We start from the raw sequence: 22,471 nt of genomic DNA on the forward strand, positions 1-22,471 counted from the left end.
CCTCAGCAGCATTTGGTGAGCGTTAGTTATTATATCACTTGGTTTTAACTTACATTTCCCTAATGACCAATGATGTGAACATCTTCTCTTGTATTATATTACATTGTATTCATATGTCCTTTTTGTTTGTTTTGCTTTTCAAGGCAGGGTGTCTCTGTGGAGCCCTGACTGTCCTAGAACTCACTCTGTAGACCAGGTTGGTCTCAAACTCAGAGATCTGCCTGCCTCTGCCTCCTGAGTGCTGGGTTAAAGGTGTGTGCCACCACCATCCAGCTCAGATGTACTTTTTGGTGATATGTTTGTTTATGGCTTTAGCACTATTTCCTAATGGATTGTTTGTTCTTTTATTGGAGTTTCAGAGTTTTGTTTTTTTAATGTACAGGGGTGTTTCCCCTACGTGTGTTTACCTCATGTATGCAGCACCAGTGGAAGCAAGAAGAGGGTGTTAGCTCCCCTGGAGCTAGGGTTGTGGATGTCTGTGAGCCACAGTGTGTGCTGGGAATTGAACTCTGGTCCTCTGGAGGAACAACCAGTGCTCGTAACTGCTGAGCCATCTCTCCAGCCCTTAGAGTTCTTAATAGAATATAGTTTAGTTACTTTGTTGCATAGGAAGTTTTCTGGATTTGATTGAGGTTTGCAAACATGTTTTCCTCCTTTGTGTACGGCTCCCCATCTTTGGTGTTGTGTAGTATATCAAGTTTTCCAGATTTCTGTGAGCCTGTTTCTGGACTCTCTGTTCTCTCCCATGTATGTATTCATGTCTTCTTCCACCAGTACTCCTATTGCAGTTGTGTAATGATTCTCTGATTGTCCTGGGTTCTTATCATCTTGACACAAACTAGAGTCATTTAGACAAAGGGAACCTCTATTGATAAAACGCCCCAACCAAACTGGAGGCAAACTTGTGGGGTATAGTTTTAGTTAGTGATTGATGTAGGAGGGCCCAGCTCACTGTGGATTGTACTACCTCTGGCTAGATGGTCCTTGAGTATGTAAGAAAGAGGGCCGAGCAAACCATGAGGAGGAGCAAAGCCAGTAAGTGGCATTCCTCCATAGCCTCTGCTTGAGTTCCTGCCTCCAGGTTCCTGCCCTGACTTCCCTCAGTGATGGACTACAACCTGAGAGTCGTAAGCTTAAGTAAACACCCCCCCTCCCACTCACCCCCACCCCCACCCCCGCCAAGTTTCTTTTGGTCATGATATTTTATTACAGCAGTAGAGATCAAAGGTGGATAAGATATTTATGATGAACACATTTAAAGACTCATTAAGGCTATTGAAAGAATATTTCTAGACAAATTAGCATAGATTTAAAACTAGTTATAGCTGGGGGTAGGGGTGATCTCAGTATTTCAAAGGCTGAGACTGAAGATTGCCATAAGTTCAAGGTCAGCCTGAATTTTGGAGTGAAATCCTTTTTTTTAAAAGTATGATTATAACTTTTTATGTTTGAAAAACATAAAGAGCTAACATGATTTATTTCCTGCACACTGAATGATAGAACAAAAACAACTAACTTGATATCTATATAACCTGCTCTTGTGTAGGAGTATACAGAAGAGATAGAGCGATTGAAGAGAGATCTTGCTGCAGCCCGTGAGAAAAATGGAGTGTACATCTCTGAAGAAAATTTTAGGTAAGCCTTTGGCTGTGGAGTTGGTGTATGTATATATATTTAAGTTTACTTATTTTAAACATATGCATAGTTTGCCTGCATTTATGTCTGTGTAACCAACTCAGGATGTGCTCTAGGGACCAGAAGAGGGAGGGCACCAGGTCTCCTGGAAATGGAGTTATAAACAGCTATGAGCTGCCAGGTGGTGCTGGGAACCGAACTCAGTTTCCCAGACAGCAGACAGAGCTCTTAACTGATGACCCATCTCTCAGCCCCTTATTTTTGATTTTGGAGATGGTTTCACTATTTATATAGCCCAGGCCAGTCTGGAGCTCTCTGAATCCTGCTTCAGCCTCATACACAGTTACTGGAATTACAAAAGTGTGCTAATATACCCATCTCTGAAAGCCATACTTTCAGATAACAAGGAGTTTGGAGTAAAATTTACTTATACAGCAATAAGGAAATGGTATCTACTGCCAATAAGTACTTCTTTTGGTTTGACGGTAAAAAGTAGTTACTGGGCCAGTGAGGTGGCAGTGTGTAAAGGTACCCGCTGCAGGTCTGATGACTTCAGTTTGATGTCTGCAACCCACATGGTGGGCGGAATGAGCTGGCTTCCACACATTGACCTTTGACCTCCACATGTGTGCCGTGATACTGTGCACACGTGTGTGCATGCACACACACACACACACACACACACACACACACACACAAATAAATAAATAAATAAATAAATAAATAAATAAATAAAGTGTCGTTGTTGTTGTTTTCAAGTGGCATGCCCCAGGAGGCAGAGATGGAATTTGATGTTAGTTGGGCCACATAGCAAGACTGGTCTCAAAAGTAAAGCTCTGATCTATGAGATGGGTCACTGGGTAAAGGTGATTGCTGCCAAGCCTGAGGACCAGAGTCCTCAGACCCATATGGGAGGAGGAGGGAACCAGTCCTCCAGAAGTTGTCACCTGACTCCATATGTATTCTGTAGCACACACACCATCTCCCTCACCAAGTAAATGGTTACACACACACACACACACACACACACACACACACACACACAAAATGTTATGAAACACTTTTTAAAAAGTCTTTTAGCTTTTTATTTTGAAATAATTATTTGTTTATGTGAAAAGTTCTAAGAGTACAGAGAAGCCACATGCATGATGATTATTTATCCAGGCAGGGTCTTGTGTAGTCTAGACTGGTCTCAAGCTCATTGTGTAGTCAAGGATGTCCTTTAACTTTTGATCCCCCTGCCTCCACTTCCAAAGTGCTGGGTACAGGCATGCGCCACCATGCTTAGTTTTATGTAGTCCTGGAGATCAAACCCAGGGCTTTGGGCACTAACCAGATCCTTCACTATTTGAGTCACACCCTCAGCCGTTTCATTACTGGTTAAGACACGCTTCTGCTCTGTGGTACTAGCTGGCCTTGAACTAGATCGGGCTGGTCTTGGATTTATACCAATCCTACTTCCTCTTTCTGAGTACTAAAATTACAGTTATGGGTCCTAACACCTGGCTCCCCATGTATTATTTACCCAGTTTCCACCAATATTCATTTATGTAACCGTGATTCAATAGTAAACATAGGAGATTGACACTGGTACCTTTTGTATGTATGACTCTGTACCATTGTGACACACTTGTGTAACCATCACTACAGTGAAGATACATAAACCTCTTTTTGCCTCTTCTTTAAGGTCACGTTCATCTTCTCTTTTCATTGTGAATCCTATCCTCTGACAGTTCTAGACTAGAGCTAAACCACCTACCTTGTCATTTCTGAAATTTCCTAACCCTCAGGAATCAGTGTAAACCCATTCCAGTGGGTCTGAAAGGCCTGTGAGTTTTGTGTTTAAAGCTTACTTCAGCCAGGTATGGTGTTGCATGCCTTCAGTCCAAGCACGCAGGAGGCAAAGACAGATCTCTGAGTTTGAAGCCAGCCTATCTTTTTTTAAAATTTATTTATTAAATTTAATTTTACATATCAGCCATGGATTCTCTTGTTTTCCCCCCTCCCGCCCCCAGCCTATCTTTAAGAAGAATTGTTCATCATACTTTATTTTTACCTTTTGTCTTGTTTTAGTTTTTTGAGACAGGGTTTCTCTGTGTAGTTTTTGGAGCCTGTCCTGGATCTCGCTCTGTAGACCAGGTTGGCCTCGAACTCAGAGATCCACCTGCCTCTGCCTCTGAGTGCTGGGACTAAAGGTGGGTGCCACCGCTGCTCGGCTTGTTTTGTTTTTTTGAGACAAGTTTCTCTGTGTAGCCCTGGCAGTCCTGGAACTTGCTCTACGGACCAGGCTGGCCTTGAACTCAGAGATGCACCTGCTTCTGCCTCCAGAGTGCTGGGATTAAAGGCGTGTGCCACCACCACCTGGCTATTTTACCTTTTAGACTTTGATTTAATGTTCAGATATTTTGCTGAGTTTTATTTCTGTTGTCCCATTTTTAGCTTGTAAGAGCTCTACCACATCTTTCCTGACCTTTAGAGAATATGGTGTCCTATTGTGTAGATAGATTGCACTCCTCAGAAAATTACTAGTATTATTAAAGTTTACTCTTCAGGATCTTTTCCTTTTGGGGGGGGGTATTTTGTTTTGTTTTGTATTTTCAAGACAGGGTTTCTCTGTGTAGCCCTGGCTGCCCTGGGACTCTCTCTGTCGACCAGGCTGGCTTTAAACCTAAAGAGATCCTCTTGCCTCTGTCTCCTGAGTGCTGGAATTAAAGGCCTAGGCTATCACCGCCAATGTTTCATGATCCTTTTTACTTTCTGTGGTGGTTTCTGTTACTTTTGTTTGTTTCCTTAACTGTCTCGTGACTTTTAGCTGGCATTAAAATATGGATTATTAGTTTTGTCAGGGGTGAGGTTTATAGTCCTGTACGTTGGCTGGAGTGTAATAAAGAGTGGTACCTGGAATTATGTCTGGGCTTCCTTCACAAGTTTTCCTAGATTGAATTTTTTGTAGGGCAAAGCCCTTCAATCCTTCTGAGAATACACTCCCCCAGTTCTCTGGTTACTCTGGCCACTGTGAACAATTAGAATGGGTTCAAGTGCTGAGGAGCTCCCATTCACTGTGTGGATTTTCGTTCAAATGCCTGGCTCTTCATTGAGAGGCAAGCTGAAGTTCACATGCAGTGAGTGCAGACTCCTGGCTCTCAGGAAGGCGCTTCATTGCCCCCTAGAGGATACTCAGCAATATCCAGGCCTCTTACTTGTTTTAATCAAAGACTTTATTGGCTGAGCTTTACACAACATTCTTTAACATTTAACTTGAGCAGATGGAAGGTGAGAAACAGTGTGTCATTCAGGTCTATGAAACGAAATAGGCCTGTGAAGATTTGAAATACAGATGAAAAGTAGCATGAAGCAAAACTTAAATACTGAAGTTGCAACATGGCTTTTTTTTTTTTAATAATGAAGATCTAGTTTGTAATAAAATGCCATTGAGAAATTTATCATGAGGAAAAAAATAAATATTCTTAAAATCTGACCTTTCTCAATGCATTTTGCTTTTTTAGTATTATTTTTGGTTAATTCCATCATTCTACAAATAAAGATTTCTAAAACTTAAAAGTCTTCCTGATATTCCATGTGGCTTGGGAGACACCTGGTTCCTGAGTGAGCCTAAAAGGTTCTGCTGGTGTCTGGGTCTGAGAACAAGATTGTCCCCCGGAGCCCAGGTTTGTGATTCAAGTGTTCTCAACACACAGCTCTCTGATGCTACAGTTCCTGAGCCCATGTAATAAGATGGCATGATATGGAAGTTCCCAGAGAAATCACTTTAAAATACAGCCAGGACTTGCGGTGTATTAGGATCTGAATTCAGCTCACCAGACTCTAGGCCAGCTGGCTTTTCTTCTTGAGTTATAAATCAAATCACAGTCTAGGTATATTAAATGTTCTAAAAACCTCACCCACAACCTTTTGTTAATCCTGAGCATGGGGTACTGGGTATTCTCACACACACAGAAAGTCTGAGCTCTTGAGCCAAGTGCTCACTCATCCACTGTATTTCTTAAGGTGAATTTTGTGGGTTGATTTCTTTTTCGGCATTTGTTTTTCTTCCTATAGTAAGTAATCAATATGGTGTTATCTTTCTGGTTTAAAAAATAAATCAGTATTGCCCCTAAAAAACTTCAGTTTTATTGTTATAGCTATAACACCGTCAAATACATTTTTAAAATGTAGTATTAACAGGTCCAAATGATTTTTCTCATATTTTCTCCATTCATTAAAACAGAAACATTAGCTGGGCAGTGGTGGCACACACCTTTAATCCTAGCACTCATGAGGCACAGCCAGGTGGATCTCTGTGAGTTCGAGGCCAGCCTGGGCTACAGAGTGAGTTCCAAGAAAGGCGCAAAGCTACACAGAGAAACCTGTCTAAAAAAAAATAGAAACATTAAAGGTTCTCATAGTATGTATTTAACAAAGATTACAAATATTCAAGAATTCATCTTCCATGCAGCAAAAGTTTAGGATGTTTTCATGATTTGGTTCTGTCACTTGTTCCCCACGGCCAAGTCCAACCTGACGGCTCTTATGATTTCCTACACTTAGAAGTAGAGGCTTCTAGTCAGGCAGTGGTGGCACATACCTTCAATCCCAGCACTTGGGAGGCAGAGGCAGGCGGATCTCTGAGTTTGAGGCCAGCCTGGAACTATAGAACTGGATCTAGGACAGCCAGGACTACACATAGAAACCCTATCTCAAAAAACAAAACAACAAACTAACAGACCAACCAAGTAAGGACTTCTTCTGGTGGAGAGAGATCCAGATGAGCACTGACACTGTCACCTTTTCTGGACAGCCCTGCTCAGTGAGGGGAGAGGCGGTAATACAAGTCTGTCCAGCTCAGTAGAATTCAGACCTAGCTCTTGAGAGTACATTTTCATCTCAGTATCAATACTAGCTTACCCACTTGGAGTAAAAATATGAAGATAAGGATGTAGTTATAAAAATGCATAAAATGTTCTATGCTAGTAGCAAATAAATACATCTTAATATGTTCTAACAAGCAAACACCTTTAAGGTAATACACTCCTGTTTTTATTTTAAGAAAAAATCCATTACTTTGCTTCTGGAATAGGGTGGGGCACTTATCCATCCTTTTAGCAGGTCATCTTCCTGTTGTTTTTACTGGCACCCTGAAGGAAACATTGTGATTGTTGTTTCATAGCAGCACCATTTAAACACACCTTTGCTCAGATCTGAACTGACTAACATGTACATTAGAGAAAGCACAAAGGCTAAGTATACAAAACGGATCTACATTTCTGCACCATGCCAGATCTCATCCAGGCCTTTTTGATGGTCTCATTGGTGTGGGTGGAGAATACTGCGGTCTTCTAGTAGATAGGAATCAGTGGTGTTAACTGACTATCCTGAAATGTGCATGATAGCCCACAACAAAGAACTATCTTGCACAAAGCACCTGTACTGCTGAAGCTGAGAAATTCTGCCCTAGTGAATCTCATACTAGAATATTAGTGGTGTTTACAGTATACCTAGTGTTAGTGTAACTGTGTGCGGCATCCCCTGTGACACTGAGGATTGATAGTGTTCTGTATACATAGTTTGATTTGGTCTTCTAGGTGGTTTTCGTCATTTATCTCGCCCATTTCTTGTGATGTTTCATGTCTTCAAGTCTTAAACACTTACAGCATAGGGAGGCATCTCTATATTACATATCACTGCTTCACTGATTGCAGCCACTTATATACTCCCACCCCGACTTTTTGTTACCTTCCCCTCTGTCAGGTTTTTTCTTTTTTAAATTGTTTTGTTTTTGAGACAGAGTTTCTCTCTATAACCCTGGCTATTCTGGAACTCTCTCTGTAGAGCAGGCTGGCCTCAGATCTGCCTGCCTCTGCCTCCTGAGTGCTGGGATTAAAGGCATGTGCCACCACCGCCTGGCCTCTCTATTAGTTTTCTATCTTCTCAACACAGTTTTCATTTTATATGTATTTTATAGTGCTAGATACCAAATCCAGAGTCTCTCTTGTGCTTGCCAACAAGCACCCTGTCACTGAGTTACTCCCCAGCTCCTCTGCATCTCAGATTGGATTTGCATACACATGCCTTTCCTTCATGGATAAAGGTTCTCAGGTTCAGGGTAGAGGTCAAATGAGACATGTTCCATTTATAAAAAGCAGTGAGGGGCTGGAGGGATGGTTTAATTGTTGAGAGCCCTGGATCTTCTAGAGGATCCAGGTTTAATTTTCATCATTGACATGGTGGCTTACAACTGACTGTAATTCAGTTGCGGGGGCATCTGATGCCCTCTTCTAGTCCCCATGGGCATTAGGCATGAAAGTGGTACACAGACATACATGCAGACAAAAACACTCATCCATAAACTAAAAATAAGTAAATCTTCAAAAAAAGGGATGCATTTGTTGCGTTTTGCATTTAGTATTTATCACCACTTAAGTAACACATGAGGGTAAGAAGTGTGGAGATGAATTTATGTAGCTGCTATAATTTTCTTATAATATGGTGTATTTTGTTATACAATTAGATTAAAATTTTGTAGGGTTTAGAACAAAACATTAACTGTTAAATTTCTATTACACCCTGTTTTAGAGCCATGAATGGAAAATTAACTGTTCAGGAGGAACAAATTGTTGAGTTGGCTGGAAAAATCGATGTTCTTGAGGAGGATCTCAGTAAGGTAGGCATTCTGGATGATGTGCAAAGTCACTTGAAAAGGAAATGCTTTGAAAGAAATTTAGAATGTGTAGGGACATTTTTTTCTCTTTTGAAAGAATTTTTTTCTTTTTGATTCTTAAGCTGAAGTTGTATTATATTTTTACCTTTGTTAGTAATGAAAAAGCTCCGATTTTGACACTTTATTAATACAACTTTAGAAGAAATCAGACATTTGCTTAATGACTAGGTTATGTTTTTGAGAAGTGTATTTTAAATTATTTCATTATTGTGTAAACACTATAGAGTATACTTGTACAAACCTCCAAAGCATACTATAGGCCTAGGATTTATGGTATATAAGTCTCGTGTAGTCTAGGCTAGACTCAAACACATGCCTTTAATTACTTAGGAGGCAGAGGCAGGTGGATCTCTGAGTTAGAGGCCAGCCTAGTCCATGTAGTGAGTTTTAGGCTATCCAGGGCTGCATGAAAAGACTCTTCTACAAAAGAGCAGCAAAACTGTGTCGCCAAGGATGACTTTGAACTTCTGATTCTCCTATCTCTACCTTGGATTATAGCTGTGCATCACCAGGCCTTGTTTTTTGCAGAGCTGGGGATGGAACCTGGGGCTTTGTTTATGCTAGGTAAACGTTACACCAGTTGAGCTTTCTCCCCTGCTCCTTTTCAAACTAAGGATTTCAGAAATTGGGAGACATTGGACAGTTAGAAAAGCAACTGGACGCTTTCTGTGCCACCCTCATGTTGCACCTTTATTAATGACAATTCACTGAAGTCCTGGAGGGAACCTGGAGAATCAACACCACTATGTTAGACCTGTTAAGTTTTAAATGAGCTTTCTAGGAAGAAAGATACTTCTTCCTAGAAAAATATTCAGATACTACCATTAAAGTGTCGTAGTCAGTCTGGCACACTATTACGATTTTTATATTTGAATAATTTGTTTTGTTTTCCCAATATTATTAACTAGCCAACTGTTCCACTAACCACCAGCATTTTTCTGCTTCTTAAAGAATTGTTGATTGTATTATGTGTAGGTTACAGAGTTATTTGTGGAGAGTAAAAATGAACTTGACCAGTGTAAATCTAACCTGCAAACTAAGACACAGGAACTTGAAACCACTCAGAAACATTTGCAAGAAACAAAATTACAGCTTGTTAAAGAGGAATATGTCTCTTCAGCCTTGGAAAAAACGGAGGAAAAGCTTCATGATACCGCCAGCAAGGTTTGTCCTTTGATTTGAAAACATTGAAGGGTAGGTAGAAGTATCCTTGTTTGCTTAATGAGATTTTAATTTATTCATTCCCAATGTTATTTGTGTTCATTTATGAAACACTATTTCACTATTTGACCTATGTTTCTTTTTTTAAACTGGAATGAAAGTATTAGGTATGCTTTTGAGGAGACAATAAAGCAAAGGGAAAAACATTTGTGCCGAACATAATTACTGGAATAAATTTGCCAAGTCAGTTTTCTGTGCATGATGGCTGGCTGGGAGAGAGAGCAGGGTTGGCGGGGACTAACCCTAACTCGAGCACCGGGATCATTAGAGTGTCTTGTTCTCACCTAGGAACGAGCTTTATGGAACACAAGCACTTTGATTAGACTGTTTTTATGTTATCTTTTTTGTTTTGTTTGTTTTTTAAACATACAGTTGCTTCACACGGTTAAAGAAACCACCAAGGATGTATCTGGTCTCCATTCTAAACTGGACCGTAAGAGAGCAATTGATAAACACAATGCTGAAGCTCAAGATAGTTTTGGCAAAAACCTCAACAGTCTGTTTAATGATATGGAAGAATTAATTAAGGATGGCAGCGCAAAACAAAAGGCCATGCTAGAAGTTCATAAGACACTGTTTAGTAAGTTCAAGCATTTCTGTGTGTGTGTCCTGTGGATGTGTGTGTATATGAATATAGAAATTATTCCTTAGGAACCATTCACTTTTTAAAAGAGTTTCTTTTTACTCTTTTAGTGGGCCTGCCACCCAGCTCCCAAATAAATCACATATGGAGGCTTTTTTTTTTCTTCTTTTTGGTTTTTCAAGACAGGGTTCCTCTGTGTAGTTTTGGTGCCTGTCCTGGATCTCACTCTGTAGACCAGGCTGGCCTCGAACTCACAGAGATCTCCTGGCTCTGCTTCCTGAATGCTGGGATTAAAGGCATACACCACCACCGCCTGACTTGGAGGCTTATTCTTAATTATAAATGTTTGGCCTTAGCTTGGCTTGTTGTTAGCCAGCTTTTCTTAACTTTAAATTATCCCTTCTACCTTTTGCCTCTGGGCTTTTTCTTTTTCTTATTTCTATAATCTTACTTTCATTCTTACTCTGTGGCTGGCTGTGTAGCTGGGTGGCTGGTCCCTTCTCTAGCTACTCCTTTTTCCTTTTCCAGATTTCTCCTATATATTCTTTCTGCCTCCCAGCCCCACCTATCCTTTCTCCTGCTTTGCTATTGCCCATTCAGTTCTTTATTAGACTACCAAGTGTTTAGACAGGCAAAGTAATACAGCTTCACAGATGGTTAAACAAATGCAACATAAACAGAAGTAACACACCTTAAAATATTATTCTACAACAAGTTATTTTATTTTTAATTACATGTATGTCTCTGTGCGTGAGTGCATATATCCATGGAGGCTAGAGCGGTCGATTCCCTCCATTGGAATGTAAGCTGCCTGATATGGGTGTTGGGAATCAAACTCCACCTCTGGCAGAGCAGTATATGCTCTTAACTATTGGGCCATCTCTCTAGGCATCCACCTTCTTTCTTTTGAGACAAAAATCTTTCATTGGCCAAGTGGACTAGCTTGGCTGACTGGCTTAGTTGAACCCCAGGCTAGCTCACTCACTCACTTTCATACTCTCTTCTTTCTCTTTCTACCTTCACTCCTCGCCCCTCCCACTGCTTCTCCCCCCCCCAATATCTCCCTCCCCTTCCTACCTTCCCTCACCAATAGACCAGCTGGTTTCTAACTAATAATCGTTCTGTCTCTGCTTCGTAAGCACTAAGATTAAAGAAAGAGTATCACTAAACTCAGCTTTTCTGGTCTTTGTTTGTTTCTGAGGCAGGGTCACAGGTATCCTAGGCTGGTCTTGGTATATACCAGAGGATGATTTTGAACATGTAATCCTCCTGTCTCCCACTTGAGTATGGGGATGACAGGCCTGTGCCATTACACCTTGTTCTATACGATGGTAGAGATGGAACCCAGGACTTTGTGCATATTAAGCAAAGTACTCTGGCAACTGAGCTAAATCCCCAGCCCATTATAAATAAGTCTTTCTTTATATGTTTCATGTGTTAATTTCATAATTTTCATTTTTTGTGTGTGTGTCTGTCTATCTTGAGACAGGGTCTGACTAATTAGACCAAGTTGAACTTAAAACTCATTTTGTAGCACAAGCTAGTTTTGAATTTGTGATCCTCCTGCCTCAGCTTGAGTGCTGGGGTTACAAGTATGAGCCATCACATCTCAAAATAAACAATTCGATACTATTTTAAACAAACAAACAAAACAACTCAGGTGACAGTGTTACAGTACCTGGCCCAGTGAACATGTTAGCTGTTGAGGTTAATGTTTTTGTTTCTTTATAACAAATTTTAGAGGCTTGTTGTTGATTTTAGATTGTTTTATAGAAAATAAGTTAAAAATTTATCAAATTAGCATATTATCATTAGAAATAAAATTTGTCTTTATCACTGAACTTGACTCATTTCTTTGAGGTATTACTATTTAATTTCTTGATTCTCTTCCTAAAAATGTTCTTATTTAAAAAATTTTGTAAATTGTGGCTGGGGAGAGTAGTTTAATTCCCAGCACCCACATGACAGTTCACAACTGTCTGTACCTCCAGTTCCAAGGAATCTGATACTCTCTTCTTGCATCTTTGAGTGCACAGACATAAATACATAATAAAAAATAATTTAAAAAATTTGGTAATTATGCATGCATGTATGTGTGTATGTGTGTGCGTGCGTGCGTGCGTGCGTGCATGTGTGAATGTGAATAAATGCGTTTTTGTCATGACATGCACTTGGAGGTCAGAGGACGATTCCCTTTCTCTCCTCCGATGTAGATCCCAGGGACTGAACTCTGGCCCTTAGGCTTGGTGGCGGGTACCTTGGTGGCAGGTGTTTACCCAGTCCCCTTCCTAGATATTTCCTTTGAATAAATTATCTTGCAAGTTTTTTTTTCTTGTGGGAAGGTGTGTCGTAAAGATTTACTGTATTGTCAGAACATGTATATATGTTTTGTGTTTTACACTTTCTTTTGAGATAGTCTCATGTAACCCAGTTTAACTTCTAGCTTACCATGTAGCTGAGGGTCACCTTGAACTATGTAGCTGAACCTGATCCTTTTGTCCCTACCTCTAAAGTACTGGGAATATAAGTGAGTTTCACCATAATAAGGTGTAGTTTTCTCTTTTTAATAAGTTCCTGTTTGCTATAAAACTGTATTTGCCAGGCGGTGGTGGCGCACGCCTTTAATCCCAGCACTCAGGAGGCAGAGGCAGGCGGATCTCTGTGAGTTTGAGGCCAGCCTGGGCTACCAAGTGAGTTCCAGGAAAGGCACAAAACTATACAGAGAAACCCTGTCTTGAAAAACCAAAAAAATAAAACCCCAAAAACCAAAAAACCAACCTGTCTATTTTAGATACTAATTTTAGAGTATTCTAATCCCCACCCCACCCATTTAATTTTTATGTTTCTTTGTGTAGCCCTGGCTGTCCTGGATCTCGCTCTGTAGACCAGGCTGACCTCAAACTCACAGAGATCCTCCTGCCCCTGCTCCTGAGTGCTGGTATCAAAGGTGTAAGCCACCACTGTGTGGCTGCATGTTCTAATTCTTAAATCTGGTGATTCGTGCCTTCAATCCTAGCACTTGGGAAGCTGAAGTATGATTGACTGGAATTAAGATCATCTTAAACTTTGAGGCCAGCCTGGGCTACAAAGATCCAGGACAGGCACCAAAGCTACACAGAGAAACCCTGTCTCACAAAACAAGCAAACAAACAAACAAAAAAATCATCTCAAAGAAAAAATATTCTAATTTTAAAACTATCCTAAGGTGTACTTGAGTATGATATGTTTTCAATATGCCAGGGCTTATAGAATATTCATACCTAAATCTTTTTTTATTTTGTAGTAAGACAATTCTTTAGTTATTGGAAATTCCATGATAAAGATTGATTTTTGACTTACTGAAAGTGGTCTTAACTGCATTTAAATATATTTATGCCGAAGTTCACACCTCTCTCTCTCTCTTTTTGTAGGTAATCTCATGTCTTCTAGTGTCTCTGCATTAGACACCATTACCACAACAGCACTTGGATCTCTCTTGTCTATTCCACAAAATGTGTCGGCTCGTGTCTCCCAGATCTCTGATGTGATGTTGGAGGAGCAGTCGTTGGCAGCACAGAGCAAAACTGTGCTGCAAGGCTTGATTGTTAGTACATCTCTTCATGATTTCCAAGGGTGGCTGGTGCAAGGCTTGACTGTTAGTACATCTCTTCATGATTTCCAAGGGTGACTGGCCCTCAGCAACAGCGTCAACTCTCTCAGATTAAGCTTAGCCAGACACAGTTGCTTGTGTTTTCCCCTCACAGAAAGACTGGTTTCCAAGAGGATATGACTAAAGTTTGAAGTGTTTTCACTCATTTGGTGTAGTTGAGAAGAGGAATAATTAAGCCATTGTTTTGTACATGTTTGTAATTTTAGCATTTGAAAGATGGAGGCAGAAGGATTAGGAGTTCAGAGCCATCCTTGGTTTTTAGTGACTTCGAAGGTACTCGAGACTCTGCATAAACAAGAGAGTAGTAGTTATTAATAAGCCTTCTAGTCCCAAAGAGCAGCTCAGGTGGATTCAGGAGACCTGCGATCTCTTATTTGGTCCAGAAACTGGTAAATCACCCTTTTCACCAGAGCTAGAGTCAGGTTAACCCAACAGGAGATAGCAGGTAGCTGGTTTCTTATTTAGTACAAATGACCAACTATAGTAGCCCATTTTCTTTTTATTTTATTAACATGGATTTGTGGGCTTGATTGAGGGTGCATGCTGCAATGTGTGTGAGCTCAAGAGACCACATTTCAGAGTCCATCCACTGTAGGTTCTGGGGACCAAACAGGTGATCAGGCTTACATAGTAAGTGCTTTACCCTTTGAGCCATATTGCTGGTTCATGGGCCGCTAATTTTAAAACTTAAATAGTATGTGGTGGTAATAAATAGCAGTATGAGATAAAATGCAATAGTAATTCAGGAAAAAACCAGTAGACTCTAGGAACATATAATAATAATAATAATTCTTTGCATTAGCTCTATGTGACTACGCCCCACTAGACCTTACTCTAAAAGCTTTTCTCTGTAGTTCTATAGTTACTCTTTCCGACAGGCATGATAGCACAAACAGTAATTCTAGCACTTGGGAGGTTGAGGCAGGAGGATCATGAATTTGAGGCCAGTGTAGACTGTATAGACATTGCCAGTCCAGTCTGAATTACGAGATCCTGTCTTAATCATAAACAAAGTCACCCTTAGCAGAGCGAGGTGGCACACGCCTGTAATCCCAGCACTCAGGAGACAGGGGCAGGCAGATTGCTGAGTTTGAGGCCAGCCTGGTCTACACAGACAGTTCCAGGACAGCCAAGGTTACAACAGTGGAAACCCTGTCTCAAAAAAAAAAAAAAAAAAAAAAAAATCAGTTCAATCTAATTATATCTAATTTATCTTTGTTCTAAAATTTGTGTGTGTGCCATGGCTTGTGTGTAGAGTTTAGAGGGCAGTTTATGAGAGTGAATTCCAGGGATCTTTCGTCAGGCTTGGTAGCGGACAATTCTGACTGTGACATCTTACCAGCCCCAATTTCTCTTTAGTCTGTAATTGTACTGTTTATCTAAGAAGTGCTTGGTCAGCTGGGTAATGGTGCTGCCGCCTCTGATCCCAGCACTCGAGAGGCAAAGGCATGTTCATCTCTGTCAGTTTGAGCCCAGCCTGGTCTACAGAGTGAGTTCCAGGACAGCTACCAAAGCTGTTACACAGAGAAACCCTGTCTTTAAAAACAAAAACAAACAAGCAAAAAAGAAGTGCTTGGTCATTACTTCCTTTGTATAGAATCTTTGCTTCTTTTTTGAGATTATTAATCTTTAAGAATTTTTATTTTATTTTTGTTTGTATGAGCACTTTGCCTGCATACAATGCCCCCAGCGGCTAGAAGGCGGCATCAGATCCCCTAGTGGAGTTGCAGACGGTTGTGAGTTGCCATCTCAGTGCTGGGAATCAAACTTGGGTCCTCGGGAAGAGCAGCAGCTGTGTGTCCTTAACCACTGAGCCTTCTCTGGGCCCCAACAGTATACCTCTCACAGCTTGTAAATAAATACTACAAATATCTCCATTCTGTTTGTTTGTTTGTTTTTCGAGACAGGGTTTCTCTGTGTAGACCAGGCTTGTGCTAGAACTCACAGAAATCCACCTGCCTCTGCCTCTGCCTCCCGAGTGCTGGGATTAAAGGTGTGTGCCACCACTGTCCAAATACTACAAATATTAACTGACCCTTTGCCAGATTCAGTGCTTATGTGACAGATTTCTTCAGTCATCTAAATTTGACAAAGTTATAAAACATTGTTATTGATAACTTCAGGAGTTGATTCATTTATTTGTTGGTCTCTATTTATTGATATCTTTATACATAGTAAGTTGAAAACACTGAAGTCAGGTGTGGCACTTTAATCACAGCACTTGGGAGGCAGAGGCTGTTGGATCTCTGCGTTCCAGGTCAGCCAGGACTACAGAGTAAGACTGTCTCAGACAAATGGGGAGGGGAAACTCAATCAAAGGAAGAGACAACTGAATTCCTTGACCTTAGTATGCTTTCAAAACCCATTAGCTTTTTTCCTTTTTTTTTTTTTTTTTTTTTTTTTTTTGCTACTTTACTCATTTCTCTCTTCTTTGTTTCCCCCTTTACCTTTTTTTCTCGCGCGTGTGTACATGTATACACAGATGGATAAGGAGTCCAGAAAACAACCTTAGGGACCTCTCTCTTAAGGTGCTATCTTTTTTTTTTTTTTTTTTTTTTGGAAGCTGAGGACCGAACCCAGGGCCTTGTGCTTGCTAGGCAAGCGCTCTACCACTGAGCTAAATCCCCAATCCAAGGTGCTATTCTTTTAGAGATTTGATTTTACCGTATGTATGGTGTGCATGCTGCCATCATGTGCTTTGTGGAGTCTGTCCTCTCCCTCAACCTTTACATGGGTTCTGGAGATGGAATTTGGTGTCAGGCTGGAAGTCAGCTCTTTCACCTGCTTAGCCCCAGGGATCTGCCTGTCTGCTCTCCCCGTGCTACACTCAGCTTGTTGTTTGTTTGTTTGTTTGTTTGTTTTTGAGACAGGGTTTCTCTGTGTGGCTTTGCGCCTTTCCTGGAACCCACTCTGTAGCCCAGGCTGGCCTCGAACTCACAGAGATCCGCCTGCCTCTGCCTCCTGAGTGCTGGGATTAAAGGCGTGCGCCAGTTTGCTTTGGTAACGTGGATTCTGGGGGTTAAACTCGGGTACTGATGCTTACATCACAAGCACTTCACTGCGGCTCTGCTAACTTATTTCTTCTTAGAGTTTGTATTTATTCATTGCCCTTTCCCTAGTGAAAGGGTCTTTCATATTTTCAATTTCACATTTCTCTACAAGAACACACAAGTTCTGATACAATAGTTTCTAAGTCATGGGATCTTTACAATTAAATATTTCTAGCCTAAAATTTGCTCTCCTTCCTGCCCCGCAAATGTTTTGAGGCAGGGTCATACTCTGTATCTCAGGTTGACCTAGAACTCACTATTTAGTCCAGGCTGCTTTAGGTCTCATAATTAATTATCCTGCTTTTGCCTCTTGAGTGTCAGGGTTTCAGGCATGAGCTACAGTTACAGTGCCTTGCTCCAAAGCCTGCTTTTTTTGGTTGATTTGTTTATATGGGGGTGGGAGGGTATATGCAAGTGAGTGTGGGTACTTGTGGAGTCCAGAAGAGGGCGTTGGATCCCCTGGAGCCATAGTTAACAGACTGTTGTGAGCCACCTAAAGTGGGTGCTAGTCCTGTGGAAAAGCACACACTCCAAACCACTGAGCCATCTTTCCCCCTAAGGGGCTGACTTTTGGCTCTTAATGACTTTTTGGCTTAGCTTTTTTGATCAATAACCTAAAGCTATTTACAATTCATTATGTTAAAATGTAACTATAGATTTTGTTGTTTTCCTGTGCTGGGGATCAAACTGGAATGCTCGAATCTTAACACTTTACTGTCATTTTCTCCTCTTCTGATCTCCCCATTAGGCTGTTAAAAATTGACTATAGAAGGCAGGCAGCGTGGTACATACCTGTGATCCTGATAGTGTGGAGACAGGAGGAACAGGAATTCAGGAGCATCCTTGGCTACACAATGAGTTTGAGGTTAGCCTGTGCTACAAGAGACCCAACAAACACAAAAGAGCAAATTAACCCAGCATTTACTATTGTACTTAGTGAACATTGCTTTAATTAGTGGAGCAAGACTAAAAGATTTAGGCAGAATGTAAATTCTGGATATGCAGTTATGTCTCTTTAGGTTATAAAGAATGTCAATTAAGAATTTTGAATGTCGGTGTTTGGTGATAAGTATCTGAGATATATCAGCCAAGTTAATGGAAATGAAAACATTCTTAAAGATGTGTTTGTTTTAAAACCCAGAATGAACTTGCGACTGACCTTCTCGCTTCCCTGAAGACCATCTTAGCCCCTGGTTTGGTTTCCATTTTGAACATCAATAGGCAACTGCAGCATATTTTCAGGACTTCATTGACAATGACTGAAAAGGTACAGATATTATCTTTTTTTTTTTCCCTCCGAGACAGAGTTTCTCTGTGTAGCTTTGGAGCCTGTCTTGGATCTCGCTCTGTAGACCAGGCTGGCCTCGAACTCACAGAGATTTGCCTGCCTCTGCCTCTGCAGTGCTGGGATTAAAGGCGTGCGCCACCACTGCCTGGCAGATGTTATCTTCTTAATACCTCAAATTTGATAGGTTGCTTAAAAAAGAAATTAATATTTTTTTTCTTCAAAGATAGAAGATCAGAAAAGAGAATTAGACGGTTTTCTCAGTGTATTGTGCAACAATCTACGTGAACTCCAAGAAAACACAGTTTCTTCTGTGGCTGAATCGCAGAAGCTTTGTGCAAACCTTAATGAAGACCTGAAGACAATAAAGGAAACCCACTCACAGGTATCTCTTAATTGACATTTTTAGTGGCTTGATGGACTTAATAATATATGTCACCTGGTTTGAAGACTATGGAAACCTGAGGTCACCACAGCTACTGTTGTTTCTGATGGTGATTTGTGTAAAATAATTGAGAATAATTCTTTAGGTCAGTTAATATTGGAGAATTTGTTTCATATGGAACTCTGCTGAACAATATCCTGACAAACAAAATGGTGGCTTCCCCAGGAAGATGAAGGGATAGAAAACACGCCTGTGGAGGAAGGTTGCTGTAGCATTTTAAGTGAAAGAAATTGCAAGACTCTTCTTTCTTGGGTGGCATGGATAGTTGCTATCTTTGATAAGCTGAGTCCTGTCTTCTCTCACTGCTGTATCACTGGGCGTGTTCAACCACACCAAGCTCCAGCATGTTGTTCTTATGGCCTGAGTGGTAATGAATAATAATGACGCTTGGGTACATGAGCCTGTTGCAGCAAGATCACACTTGTTGGTTATTCCAGCTTAGTGAGACCCTTTCTCCAAATAACAAAGGAAAAAATCGTTAATTCTTTACTCTTTTTTAAAAGAGTCCTAAAATGTTCCGTTTCAAGGCTCTCCTCTATATTTGAAAGGTGAAATTAAAAATGTTTTATCAAGAATTTATATAGTTCACCAGGTGGTGGTGGAGCATGCCTTTAATCCTAGCACCCGAGAGGCAGAGGCAGGAGTATCTTTGAGGTTAAAGACAGCCTGGTCTATAGAGTGAGCTCCAGGACAGCCAGAGCTACATAGAGAAACCTTGTCTCAGAAAAACAACAACAAAATGAATTTATATAGTTCAGCTGAGTGTGGTGTTATGCACATGTAATCCCAGCACTCAGTGGCTGAGGCAGGATGACCAAGCAAGTTGGAGGCCAACCTGAGTTATGAGACACTATCTCAAAAAACAAGTTCTAAATCCTCACCTGTGTGATCATGTTACCACTCATATTGAGAAAATAAACATTTAAGTATCACCATTTCACGTCTTTCCCTTCCTCAATCTTTCATACAGGAACTTTTACAGTTAATCAGTAGTTGGACAGAGAGATTCTATGCTTTGGAGGAAAAGTGCGAAAACATCCAGAGACCGCTGAACAGTATTCAAGAAAATACAGAGCAGTAAGATATTTTTAACTTCTTCTGACATTTCTGTAAGCTTGGAATGATTTTCAAAAGGAAGAAAACCTTCCAATAGTACCAACAGTTCTGGTTTGCTTACAAGTGAATGTATGACTTGTTGACATCTTATCTGTGTGTATATGTACAGAAAGAAGTGTATTGCTTCCTCCCTCCCTCCTGTTCTCGAGACAGAACCTCACTGTAGCTCAGGACGGCTTGGACTACAGAGCAGTCCTGCCTCAGCTTCCCAAGGGCTGAAATCCAGGCTCAAGGCTTTTCATGGCTTTCCAGACTTTTTTTTTTTTTTTTCATTTTTCTTTATTAAGAAATTTTCTACTCACTCCACATACTATCCACAGATTCTCCCTTCTCCCACCCCCCAGCCCTTTTTCCCAAGCCACCCCGCATCCCCACATCCCCCAAATCGAGGTCTCCCATGGGGAGTCAGCACAGCCCAGCACACTGAGCCTAGGAAGGTCCAAGCCCCTTCCCACTGCACAAAGGCTGTGCAAGGTGTCACACCACAGGCGCCGGGTTCCAGAAGCCTGCCCATAGACCAGGGACAGATCCTGATCCCCCTGTCTGGGTGCCCCCAAACAGTTGGAGCCAAACAACCGTCTTCCATATCCAGAGGGCCTAGTCCAGTCCCATGGGGGCTCCACAGCCACTAGTCCACAGTTCATGGGCTTCCACTAGTGTGGCCGGTCATCTGCACATCCTCCCATCATGATCTCGACATCCCTCTCCTGCAGTATCTCTCCTCTCTCTCATCAATCGGATTCCTGGAGCTCAGCCTGGTGCCTGGAGGTGGATCTCTGTATCTGCCACCATCAGTCACTGGACAAAGGCTCTATGATGACAGCTAGGTTATTTCCTAGGCTGGTCACTAGAGTAGATCAGTCCAGGCACCCTCTTTCCCACACATTTTTATGATGACTCCTGTAAGTGTTTGCCAGATGATGCTAAGACAGGGCTCTTGCTGTTGGCCTGCTGATTGCCTTGCTCATCCTCTTGTGAGTGATGATTGATTTCAGATAGCCAAGGGGCTTGTTTTGTTTTGATGGTTTTGTTTGTTTGTTTGTTTTTTGTTTTTTTGAGAGTCTTACTCTGTAGCTCACATTGCTCTGGACCGAGATTTGTAATCCAGGCTGGCCTTGTTCTTATAGTCATTCTGGGTTTTTTGTTGTTGTTGTTTTGTTTTGTTTTTTCCTATAGGACGTCTACAGATATAATCAGCAAAACCACAGTTCACAGTAAAAAACTTCTTGCTGATTCTGATGGATTATTACAAGAACTCAGACACTTTAGCCAAGAAGGTGCACAGTTGGTGGAAGAGTCTGTAAAGCACTGTGATTCACTCAACAGCAACCTAGAAACTGTATCTCAGGAGACCACACAAAGGTGTGAAGCTTTGAACACAAGCACAGTTCAATTTTCTGAACAGTGGGCATCATGCTTAAGCAAGAGGAAGGAGGAACTTCAGAACTTAATGGAGGTAATGTGTCTGTACCTGGAACTAACTTGGAGAGAATAGCTATAATCAGAAATGAAAATATTCTTGACCACCACCCCCAACCCCCCCAGCATGACTTAAGCCTTTAAGTGTAGTACTTACTATGCTTACCTATGACCTTGTTTTATGTTGTAGCATAGATAGGTCTTTTAAGTCTTAAGCTAATTTACTATTTGTTCTGTACTCTTTATTTTTGATGGGTCAGTTTGTTTAGGAATGGGTAGCTGCCTCTTACCTTTAAAAGTTTTATTTTGCCAGGTGCAATCTTTTGCCAGGTAGATCTCTGTGACAGGTCTGCCTGGTCTACAAATCGAGTTCCAGGACAGCTGGGGCTGTTACACAGAGAAATCCTGTCGGGGGGGACGGACGGACTTAAACAAAAAGTTTTATTTTATTTGATATGTGTTTAAGTTTTATTTGAGGTGTGTGTGTGTGTGTGTGTGTGTGCATACGCGCATGAGAGAACACCTTTGGAGGACAAAAGAAAGCATCTGACCCCCTGGAGTTGGAGTCACGGGCAGTGAGCTGCCTGCCTGACCCAGGTGCTGGAACCCTAAGGCGTCCTGAGGATAAGCACCAAGTGCTCTTAACTGCTAAGCCATCTCTCCACCCTTAAAATGATTACTATTACGTTTGTGTTTATGATGTGTAGTGTGGGCGTACATGCCATGGCACAGATGTGGAGATTGGAGACACAACTCCTTCCACTTTTACATAGGTTTCTGGAATCAAATTGAGGCTGCATAGAAACTGGACATGGTGGGATGCACCTGTGATACCATCACTTGGGAGCCAGAGGCCAAGGGGATTCTGAGTTTGATTGAGACCAGTCTGTACCACATAGTCTTAAGACTCCGTCTCAAAAAGAATACAAACAAAAGAAAACCTGGTGTAGAGATAAGTGACCAAATCTAGGGAAAGACCTATTTTCCCACCCCAGCCCCTTCCCTCTCTTTCCCTCTTCTCCCCTCCTCTCCTAGCTTTGAACTCATTATTTAGCCCAGGATGACTTCAAAGTCATCCCTTTGCCTCCTCCTCTCTGTGCTATGATTAAAGGTGTGTATCACCTTGCCCAGCTTAAGACCTAATTTCTTTAAAAATAAAAGTTTTTCAAGTTAAAAAAAATCAAAGAATATATTACAGAGCAAAAACAGACCTAGGACTTAGACAGCCTTCAGTCTACTTTTCTTAAATCAGGTCTTCCTTACATCTGTATATTGGAACAATGTTAAGAATGGGTAGCAGGAGAGATGGCCTAGCAGGTCAGAGTGCCTCGGCGGGCCCTAGCACCCACG

At 41.2% G+C, this 22,471-nt stretch overlaps 1 protein-coding gene across 1 annotated transcript in view; it reads left to right on the forward strand.

Annotated features, from left to right (window-relative positions):
* Kif11 (kinesin family member 11) overlaps positions 1-22,471 on the forward strand; it is a 48,174-nt gene that overhangs the window by 19,703 nt on the left and 6,000 nt on the right. Inside the window, exons 10-18 of the mRNA XM_028882893.2 lie at positions 1,547-1,635; positions 8,209-8,296; positions 9,329-9,517; positions 9,947-10,154; positions 13,568-13,740; positions 17,998-18,123; positions 18,368-18,526; positions 19,557-19,663; positions 20,879-21,158. Of these exons, the coding sequence (XP_028738726.1) occupies positions 1,547-1,635; positions 8,209-8,296; positions 9,329-9,517; positions 9,947-10,154; positions 13,568-13,740; positions 17,998-18,123; positions 18,368-18,526; positions 19,557-19,663; positions 20,879-21,158 (1,419 nt within the window). The remainder of the gene's footprint in view (positions 1-1,546; positions 1,636-8,208; positions 8,297-9,328; positions 9,518-9,946; positions 10,155-13,567; positions 13,741-17,997; positions 18,124-18,367; positions 18,527-19,556; positions 19,664-20,878; positions 21,159-22,471) is intronic.

The sequence above is a fragment of the Peromyscus leucopus genome, chromosome 1 (assembly GCF_004664715.2).
Source record: "Peromyscus leucopus breed LL Stock chromosome 1, UCI_PerLeu_2.1, whole genome shotgun sequence".
NCBI lineage: Eukaryota > Metazoa > Chordata > Mammalia > Rodentia > Cricetidae > Peromyscus > Peromyscus leucopus.